General features: G+C 40.5%; 1 protein-coding gene across 1 annotated transcript in view; it reads right to left on the bottom strand.

The window, feature by feature from the left end:
- Window positions 1–348: 348 nt before the first annotated feature.
- Window positions 349–11,019, bottom strand: part of LOC142081421 (visual pigment-like receptor peropsin) — a 31,130-nt gene continuing 20,459 nt past the window's right edge. The window contains exons 3-6 of the mRNA XM_075148145.1: window positions 7,075–7,174; window positions 4,824–4,928; window positions 1,611–1,834; window positions 349–962 (exon numbers count right to left, since the gene is read on the bottom strand). Of these exons, the coding sequence (XP_075004246.1) occupies window positions 522–962; window positions 1,611–1,834; window positions 4,824–4,928; window positions 7,075–7,174 (870 nt within the window). The 3' untranslated portion in view covers window positions 349–521. The remainder of the gene's footprint in view (window positions 963–1,610; window positions 1,835–4,823; window positions 4,929–7,074; window positions 7,175–11,019) is intronic.

Genomic DNA, 11,019 nt, shown 5'->3' with positions numbered 1-11,019 from the left:
CCGCGGTGCCCCGCAGGGAGCACAGGGCTTTGCCTACCAGCTCGCGGCCGTTGGAGCTGCAGCAGCTCCACAGCAATCTGGGCAGGACCCATCTTCTCCTACAGCCTGGGCTGTGCAGCACCACAGAGCTAAAACCATCCTCTATGGCTGGGACTGTTGAAGAGCAAAAAACATCTGTGGGAATGCAATCTCTTAATTCATAGAATTTGGATAGGAACATATTAGTTATTTTTGCTAGCTAATGCCTGCTCTTCACAAGTCAGTGTTCCTTTTCCTGCATGCATGTGAAAATCGAATGCTTCTGGCACTGGGTGTGCCGCCCACATTGTAATGTGCTTCATAGCTTTTTGTACCTACATAGAAGGAAAATATCACTTTACCATCTGATTTCCTTGAGTTGCATAGTCTTCAGTGCTATAGCAAGAAACAGATGGACTGGGAATTAGGAATCACTCAAGCGCTGATCTGAAGAGGGTCTTCCTGAACACAAAGTGGGTGCATGTGTTAAGTGGCCACAAAACTTACAGTCTATCACATTCAATGTCAGGGTTATTCGATGGTGTATCGAGAATACCAAAATACACTTCCCTGTTTGCTGGAGGTGGGGTATTGGTTGGACTTCCCACCCCAGAATCAGGGCTTGGTGCAGGGTGCATTTCTCCTGCATACTTTTCTTCTTTCTGAGAAGGCTCTTGTTGTTTTTGCTTGAGGTTTTTGAAACGTTTGAGCTTCACAGGATCCTTGACTTCCTTGGCACAATGGAACAAGATGAAAATGTCCCTCCGAAATTTGGAGCTCATTCCAAAGTAGATAATGGGATTGTAGAAGCTGGCAGACTTAGCAAACAAACTGGCAAGGATGCTGGTAAGATTGGGCACAGGGTGACCATAGGCAGACCATATAGAGATGACAGCGTATGGTGACCACGCAATAATGAAGGCTGTGCAAATGACAATAGAAACCTAAGAGACAGAAGAAGAAAGTCTTAAATCTATTCTGGAAAACTACATCAGGGAAGCAATACACTGGGAATAGTAGCTTGGACACTTGGCTGGAAGGGAAACATTTGGATTGTCCTGAGGGTATGGCTCACAGGAGAGTACAGGCAAGGAAAACGTTAGCTTTGATGGAGCCAGGCATATATCTAATTTTGGCATGGTGGTGTGCTTGAGCAATGCCTCATCTAATGGAATGAAAATAGCTCCAGTCCCATGTATGTTTATATGAATTAAGAGGGTTTCGGGTAGAATTAAGTCAACGGTAAGTAATTTGAAGGCTCCACTGTAACTTCTGTGTATGTTCAGAAGTAACGTAACTTCTGAAAGAGCATATGCCAAACCAAACTTTTGTTTTTGTGAGGTATAACCCACTCCAATTATATTCAGATTATTTTTCACATGTGATGTAGCACCAATATTTTAGCCAAGTGACGGGATAGAAGTTTTAAACAATCCTCATATTCTTCACTGAGTTCAGACTCTGTCACTAGAGATTACAGAGAAATGAAAGGCAACTGATTATTTTGTTCTCTTCTGTTCTAGTTGGGACCAATTTTTGGAAAGACAGATTTCATTGAGAAAAATCCCACCCAACATGAAACCCAAACTCACCCTGGTGACGTCCCGCTCCATTCTCCTCTGTCTGTCTGTGGGATCACCCAGACCTGTTAATGCATGGCTTAGCTTGACAGTGTTGATAATTGACACATATGAGAAGACCATGACTGTTACAGGTAGGAAAAAACAGCAGATAAAAATGGAGACAATGTAGGACTTGTAGATTGTAGAGAAGTTGGCTTTTGCCCAGTCTATCTCACATGTGCCATACGTGCGATCTGGAAAGCAAAAACAAGTTGGTTAGCATTTTTAGAACATTTATCTGCTTTTGAGTGATTAATATATTAGTTCAAATTCTGTATTTTTCTTCTTTTAAGCACTAAAGAATGGATTGATCTTTCTGATTTAATGAGCTGTGACATAATTTCCTACATAAACAATTTTTCCAGACCAGCTAGACTGTAACAAGTTTTAATGCGTATTATCATTCTGTCCAGTTTAGATTTCCAGTGTAAATACATAATGCACAAACTGTTGTTTCAGAATAGGAAATTGTGATACTTTATTAGAAAAAAAAAGGGTATTCATTCAGTAGGTTTGATATTTTTGAGTGTTATCTACTCTTATTTGTCATAGTCTTCTACATAGTAACTTCCTAAGATAAGCACTGTAACAGCATAACAAGCAATTGTAAAGAGACAATATGCCAAATGTAAAAAGTCACTACTTATATAGCAAAGTAGGAAATAAAAATGTCAAGGTTTTTTAATAGAAACAAAAAGACAATGAAATTTTTACTGTAGCGAGAGCCATGAAAGGAAATTGATACAGCTAATGATAAAGATTATGGGAAAATGAAACATATAAATACTTAGAAAGATATGAGGCCTTTTGCTAAATGGGAAGCATACCGTTCTGCAACTACAAAGGAGCTGCAGGCTCTTAAAAATGAAGTTAGGCAGATTGCAGGATCTGCAGCCAGTGGGATTTACAAAAGGACACTAGCTGATCAGGTACTTAAGGGAAAGGCAGGGGGAATAAGGTGCAGTCTCTGCTTAAATACTTCTATGAATAACAATTGACTTCTTTAGACCCTCTGATGTGTTTGCAAATGTGTCCTGACATAAAACTTGAATATGATAGCATTACAGGTTTTCTATAGATTGAGAGTTGTTGATTTTTCTTTTTAAGTGGAAAAAGCTGTTTTTTTCTGACAGCTATGGCAGCAAATTGGATTATAAATAAATGAAGCATGAACCAAAATTATGTAAGTCAAGTATTAACAAGTCTTGGAGATATAGTACAGGTGAAGCCTGCATGATTTAGCAACAGATCTCTCCCTGACATCCAGGGATAATTCTGAAGAAAAAAAAAAATCCCTTAATTCCACACAGGTGATAGGAGGTTTAGACAGGATGAATTAAAGGAGAAAAAGATTAAAATCTCTTTTATGATTCTCATAGAAAAGAGCGTGGTATTTTTAACACCAAAAGCTCTAGGTGTTGCTGTCTGGATGTGTTCAGTAATAGAAACAGACTTCTGTCTCCTTTGCCTTTTTCATCAATAGACTCCAAGATTCAAAAAGATAACCATAAAATCTGGCTTAATTCCAGGTTTCTGGTTTGTGAAAACTTTTGACTGAAAAAAGAAAGCAGCCTCCAGATGACATGAAAAGAAAATCCTGCAGGTTTCCTGCGAGTAAGAATTCAGAGCTGTGTTTCCCCCCTCTGCAGAGACACTGGCAAGCAGCATTTCCAAAAACCAGCGGGGTCCTGGGGAGCCCTGCAGCTGCTGTGTAGAAGTGAGAGGTCCGAGGCAGCCAGGTGTAAAGTGCGGTGGTCTGCTGGCGCCCGCTGCCTGCTCTGCTGCCTGCTCCGCTGCCTGCTGCCGGACTTGCCATTGCTGGGCTCCCACATCTCCGTGGGTGCCCTCAGTGGAAACGTGTTTAGAGTCAGACAGTTCAGGAATCTGAAATCGCTGTGATTCTTAGTAGGGAAAAGTGCTCCTAGAAACGGTCTTGAAGACCACTGTCGAGGGATTGAATCCAAAATACAAACAGGATCCATGGGGGCACTTGGATGCCCTGGCAAGGCAGTGATGCCCAAGAAGTCCCTGGCTCCAGTTTAAGGCTAAACAGGGACATCAGAAATCCTTCCACAAATAAAGAGCTAATAAGATTAATGTAAAAGGAAAACACACATCACCAGAAGATACACAGAAAATGACCAGTACAAAACCCCCAGGTTTATGAACATATCCAGAGTGCAAAAACATGACAAAGTTAGAACAGTCTAATAAACAGTTTGTTTTTTTCCTCAAAGCCTAATATCCTGGTAACATTTTGGTTTGGGAAGGATAGACGATTTAGCCAATCATAGCAATGGATGTTTTTCTCACACCCATACTTGAAGGGTTTAGAGATACCTCAAAGCTTATGTATTTAATAAGTCAGAAGATATATTCACATAGCTGCTTTAAGAAGTCTTCATAGATTTCATGACTTCTCAAAGGATACAGATGCCTACAGCATCCAGGCAGAAAACTGCTGGACAATTTCAGTCACATGATTTCAGTTGTTAGGACTCCTGTATCATTACCATTTGTTCTTAGAGGTTTGTTTTGTTGAATTTTTAGATACTTAATTTGAGATGATTTCTCCAACTTCTCCCCATGAAGACATTTTCTGGTGTGGGAATATCCCTTAGCCATTGAATTACTGCAGTGTTCACTATTCAAAAGTTTTCCTGTTTTTCCCCCTCCTTTTTCCCCCCTCCTTATTTGCTTGCAGCCTAATCACTTCTTAGACTGACAAACTTTCTGACATCTTTTTCTTCTTCTGCTATGTTAGTTTTCATATTTTCAACAAACTGTTTCACCAAATCTTTCTGGCTTGTCTTATTATAGTTTCAAGTTTAACTTGCTGGAACTTGTGTTCTTTTCTAGCTTCCTAATCTTGACAGTTTTTGAAGGATGTCTTTTGATAATTGCCTTTATCTCACTGCTTAACCATGCCAAATATTTCTGGCCTCTCTTTTTTCATAGGTAATATACACTTGGTCCAAGTCTTTCCTGTGTTATCTTCAAAAAAATCTCTTTATAGCTAATACCAAAGCAGGCAACACTCTGAGCATACGTCATGCATGATGAATGATTTTCTCAGTTCCACTGATAATCGGTCTGGTTTATCACAAACAGCAAGAAAGAAAGGTAAGTATCTTCGTTAAGTGGAGAGGTGCCAAATAAGTACGACTGAAAGATACCTGTTACCTGTATAACTGCCCCAGCCAAGTAATGGAGCTGCTGACCAGAAGAAAGCTGCTATCCAAATGAGAACCAGAGCCACCGTCATACTGCTGTTGCTGATGCAGTGACCTGCAATGGCACGGTTTAGTCAGAAAATAATATCTAGAAAGGCAAACATATCTCTGAAATCTAAATGCACTTCTATACCAACAGCTAATAAGGAAAATGCAGCTATTTAAAAAAATATTAAGACAAAAAAATGCATATTCATAAGAAAAGCTTAAATTTGAAAGCATCTGTCAGGCTTGTGTTCAAGATCATTTGGGAACAGTGGAAATTAATGGCTTTTAAGCAGGAGACAATGTGTTTGTTGAGCACTGCAGAACCGGCAAATTCTATGTTAGACTTATGTTTTGCAATTTTGTAAAAAGCAGGAAACAGTTAGTTGTATGTTAAGTTTTACATAGAAACAAACAAGATAAGTCTAAATTTGGAGGATTTTCTTATTCACTTCAAGGTTTTCCCTGTTAAAAAGGAAAAAATACATTAGATACTCAAACTACATTAGCCATTCAATACAAACTATTTAATCTGTCCTGCTGTTGCCATACATTGTGGTTATTTCTTCATTTACGTGGGAAATATTTGTGCATCCACCGATCTCTGTTCCTCAACATTTCTGTGAAGTTATACAGGGTACTTGCTCAGATTTCCTCAAGAGGCAAACATAAATTATGCACACCCTTACATGAACACGTGATACAGCTTTGCAAAAGAGAAATGTGGGTTTTAAATATGACTTCATAATATGCAATGCATATAAGATGTACAATACATCACAGCCAAATTCTAGCAACTCCAGCAGCAGTTTGAGTTGAAAATTAACTTCAACAAGTCTGTCATTACAACAAACGGAAGAAGAGCTGCCTGTGGAAAAAAAGACCTCCCTGCAGAAGTTCGTTTTGCAGCTAATACTACTCATGCTATTAGACAGAAAAACTCATATGATGCATCCAGTGTATTTATGTATGCTTTACCTGCTGACTTTAATAGGTTCCTGTCTGAAAGATGGTGCAAGCCACTCATAACAAAGGCATGAAAATGGATAATACATTACCTAAGGATGGGTGAAAGGAAGACGAGGGAGAATTTATGGAAGGTGTAGGTATAAAGAAGAGGGATTACATAAAGCTGTCAGTGGAAGTCAAAGTTTTCAGCAGGCAGGAGGTCTAGGATGAATGGTAAGGAAAGGTTTCTACTGGTTCTGTGAAAGGGTGAGTGTGGTGATGTAAAGAGGCATAAAGGGAAAGGGGTAGATGATGGCATGTTTATATAGACTTGCTGATGAGGGCTTTACAGGGCAGGAAACATGTAAAGGACTTCAGACCAGATTTGTATAGTGGGACACTCGTAAGCCTTTATAGAGGCATTTATACCAAAGGTTAATAAAAAAATGAAATTCAAAAAACCAGAAAGATAGTGGTTAGTAAAAGGTTTCTAGCACTGGAGAGAGTAATGAACAGTAGTTGTTTGAGATATTCAGGTTACAGGTCAACAGGGTGCAAGGTGGGTGCAAGGCTGTGGTGATGGTGCTTTGCAGGTCAGGAGACAGGGCCTGTCCAGGCAGAGTCGGGTCATGGTCAGTTCTGGGCATGGTAGGAGTAATTTTCATCTCCCGTGGTGTGAAACTCTGCACCAAGGGGAGGCCGGAGAGGCACGTGGGGATGGCAGGCTGCGCAGTGCTACAAAACCTGGAGGCAAGATGTGCAAACTGAACGTTCCCAGCGCCATCTAAAGCAGTCCATGATGCCCGCCATGCACATACCCTGGCAAAACTCCCTGAAGAGTGAAAATGTTCATATGTAGGGAAGCCTTCCGAACCAAGGATCTTATCAACAACTGGAAACTTCCCAAACATCATCTCATAGAAGATGAAATTTGTTACTTACAGTGAGAGCCAGGCAACAATGTATGCATCACTTAGGAGTCATTTAAGTTGCATTTTGAAGAATACAGAGGGTCAGCAGGACCTGTGGTATCTTCGGCACAAGGGTGAATTTAACCCATGGTGACCAAAGTGTACTAGTAATAATTTGGCTCTTATTGGGGTTAACCCTGAAGGATTCTATGCAAACATGTTTGTAATGTAAATGACTGCATTATGTTCTGGTTTCCAATGCTTCTAATTTATATTTGATATAGCCTGTGACTGAAAAAAATACAGGTTTGCACTTGGTTCGATGAAGGCAGAACTGGACTTGCCTTTATTCCTTACCTCTCTCAGGATGGCAGCCCTTGATGTAGCGAGTCACACTGATTACTGTAAGGGTATTAATGCTAGCCAGGCCAAAGAGAAGCGTCAGGAAACCATCAACCTGAAAAACAAAGCAGTGCAGGATGTTCTGCAGAGAGCTGAAGGGGAAAAGAACCACAGGGATTGCTCCCGTCGTTTTCATGTTAATGCTCTCGAAAGTTTTTCCAGAAACCCAACTAGCAGGGAAATATAAAATGTCAGGTGCAGTTATCTTCTATAGGATCAATGAGCAAGTAAATGTCCAAAAATTATATAAGTGCTCTGTCACGTACATAAAATAATCTTACATCTATGCTTCACTTGCCAAATGAAGGAGAAAAACTGAAAATAAGAAGAGCTCTGAATAGGCAAAAATGCACTGGGTGCAGCTGCCCCGCTTAGGCAGAACAAACATGCAAACTGAACCCATGAAATTTAGGCCAAAGAGGGAAGAACGTAGGAGGTAATGGGCTTGGCTGAGTGAGAAAAGCTTTTTAAAAAATTAAATAAAAACATCCAAAGCTAGATCGTTCCAATAGGTTGAGTCTCAATGTTGCACTGATTGCCTGCTGTTTATTAAGCCCTGATCCTCACCACCTCTGACTGAGGCAGGCAGAGCCGTACGGCCGCGTAGGCTCCCGCTGACGTCAGTGTCTCAGCAATACACGCACAGGACGGTTATAACTCTGCTGTCTTCACTTATGGGTATAGGAAGGAAGTTGCTGCTGACTGTAGTGGAGATGGATGTAGCCATCTGCTAGGGAGCACTACATGACTGGGAAATGATCCAGGCAAAACGCTGAAGGCAGTCCTTTTTTTGAAGGACTGCAATGATATACCAAACTGGCCAGAGCAGAGGAGCTCTTGGAGGTGCCAGTTTTACACCGAGTGAAGCAGGAATATTAAGCAAGTGTCTCTGGACTGTAACTTGGCATTCAAGTGGCAAAATTATCGGCGGAAAGGCACATCATTATTCTATGGGAACAAACTCTGTCTTTGCGTGAATGGGCGCAACTCCCATGGAATTCAGTTTATCCCAGCACTGAATCTGGGGCTTTAATCCAGGTTTAAAGCTGAGACCATGGCGGATCGTATAAATTAAATTGGGTGAAGGGTTAGGAAAGGGCTGCTTCATCATTTCTTTCACTGGTGGTTTTTCTTGCTACCAACGCCCTTATGTCGACTCTATATCCTTTTTAATGCCAACTTTTACAGACCCACCAATTTTAAATGCATGCAAGACTTGCTACTACAACAATCTACATCCACCTGTGCTCCACTTACAATCATGCTTGGTATATAAATGCAACCACGTTTACACCAGAAAACAGACTTCCTTGGATGTCTCAGCTACTTGCTAGAAGCTGCACTTGGCTGAATTTGGCCAAGTGGTTGGCCAAGAGACTGGTTAAGTACCTGGATATGTAAATGTGCTCTGCATTTCATTAGCCTTATTGATGCAAACAGCTGCCACTTCTCCATTTTCTCTAACAACGCTTCACAGATGCGGAAAACACCGTGGCCAAGGACTACGGAGAAACCAGGCTGCATAAGCTTAAGCAATTGCATTAGTTAGTAGATTAGAAAGGAAGCAGTATTTCAGCAATGATGCAAATAAACACTTTGAAATTAAGTCTAAAGAGATATGAGACTGAGTACTAAAGTAGTAGGACAAGCTTTTCAGTGGGTATCATAGCCCTCTCATGCTGAAACTGGTTGAGTTTTTCTGAAATACATCAATGTATGTTTTATCACCTGGAGATGTGACCATTATTCTCCCACCCCACTTCCCTGACGTCATACCAAAGAGAGACAACTATATTAAGTGATCAGTTCAAACAGCCCTTGAGCACACTTACAAGGGAAGAAAGTGGGTCTAAAAATACACTCTTGCCCTTTGCCATTGAAGATGAAACTCTGTCACCATAAGAAAGAACAAGCCAAAATGTTTCTTTGGAGTGGTGCCTTGCTAAGAAAATGCAGTTTTACCTAAATCAACATAGTTCATAGGACCGAGGCATTGTCAGCACCATGTCTCATTTCCGTACTACCTCACAACAGCATTTCAGCAGATCAAAATACTGTTGCTTCTGCTAGTGTGGGGGCTATCATCAGAGATTTGACCAGGGCCATACGGTTAGGAAGTGGCTAAAGTGGCAGCAGTCCCCGGGGGCGGCTGTGCTAACTGCCCCTGGGCTAGCCACAGGCTCGGCGGTTAAGGAACAGGTGACAGGGTGAAATGCCAGGGAGGAGAGGGAGCTCTGGGGATGACATGAATAAAGGAGGTAAACGAGGTGGCTCTCAAGCTGCAGAACAGTCCATAGCGAGGCCACGGTATCTGGAACATTAAAACACGAGAGAGCATCCAACAGGGTTAGGGCTGCTTTGGGAGTAGGATCCTCAAACCAGTATTGTCCCTGCCAAAATTCTATTGGTGACAAGTTAGCTCTTGAGCCTAGCTATGCATATGCCATTTCCCAGAAAGTCTATTGATTCTGCAATACTTTTATATTGGTGTCACATAGACATATGTCTTCAGAAGAAAACAAGTGATCTTATTCTAGCTGTAGCCAACCTACTTCAAGCACACACCTACTGGATATGGAAGAAAGATCTCTGCTACTTTTTCTGCTCCTGAACAGACAACACTGACTGTAGGTAGCAACCAAAACGACTGCTTGGAACCCAGGGTAGTTAGCAACAGAAAAACTGCTTTAGCATAGTCCTGATTTCTATAGGCAGAGATATTAATATATGTAGGTTACAAAAATATATGATATTCTCAATTTTCTGCATCTTTAAAGATATGTGGAATGACAGCCAAGGAAATACTAGAATAGTAGATAACAGTTAATTACTTTGGAAGATTGATATTCTTTCCCTTCCCTGGTTCTCGTTTTCCTTTTCTTTTATCCTACCACCCAGCCAGGTCCTTCCTTCCACAGTCATAATATTTTCTCCATTTTGTGTAATGCAATTTTGTCCTTCCTATTATTAATTACAATCAAATAGCAGCAGTGTTAATAGGCAACAGTGAATTCTGACATAAACACAAAGTTGATTGCATGGTAATTTTGATCCGCCAGCTTTTCTTTTTACCCATTAAGAAACAGGAGTAGATTAGCAGTTTTAAAAGCTTTTCTCTCAGTGCTATACCAGTATTACTCCCTTGGCTATATAGATACTCATAGAACTTGCTCATTATCTTTACGTTGCCTGGAAGCTAAGACACAACTGAAGAAAAGGCTGTGTTTTTTTCTGCTTTGTACTTGTGCCTGATTTTAAATCTCACTGATGTTCTTGGTGTACTATTTACAACCCACAATACATAAAGCTCTTACTGCATGCAAATTCATTTCTGAAGCTTTGCTTCAACACAGGGAGAGTCAGGAATCCCCAGTGCACTATCAAATTTTTAGCTGTGAGCTTGGGTGTGCCCCATTTTTACTCCCTTTAATACTTATGCATCCCTACTGAATTCATAAGGGTTGTCTTCATTTAAAGCGGAGTAAAATATAACCTATTGTTCTTATTATTGGATTAATCAAGGTTTAATGGCACAAAAGCAGATTGCCAAAATAGCTATTACATTTCAATTTAGGCTGAAACATTGATCTCACCAGCCAGAAAGGCTGCATCGCTCCCTCCTCTGGCCAACTGGTGAATCTGTTGCAATTTCCTGAAGTCCATTTGTTTCCCTTCAGAACCACAATGTCCTGTCTTTCTCTTCTATTAAATATGAGATAATGAATACGTAAAGAAAAAGATAAACTTTAAACAAGAATATTTGTCCATTGCATATATTTAAAGTCATCACAATAAGCTCTCTCAGAATATTTTCTGAATACAGATCAGATTATTCCAAGATCACAATGTAAATAGATAATGGCAATAAATCTCCTTCAACCTCAAGAGACAAAAAAGCAC

The sequence above is a fragment of the Calonectris borealis genome, chromosome 3, assembly GCF_964195595.1.
Source record: "Calonectris borealis chromosome 3, bCalBor7.hap1.2, whole genome shotgun sequence".
Lineage (NCBI taxonomy): Eukaryota > Metazoa > Chordata > Aves > Procellariiformes > Procellariidae > Calonectris > Calonectris borealis.
The sequence above is the reverse complement of the archived record's forward strand: the minus strand, read 5'-3'. Positions and strand labels throughout refer to the sequence as shown.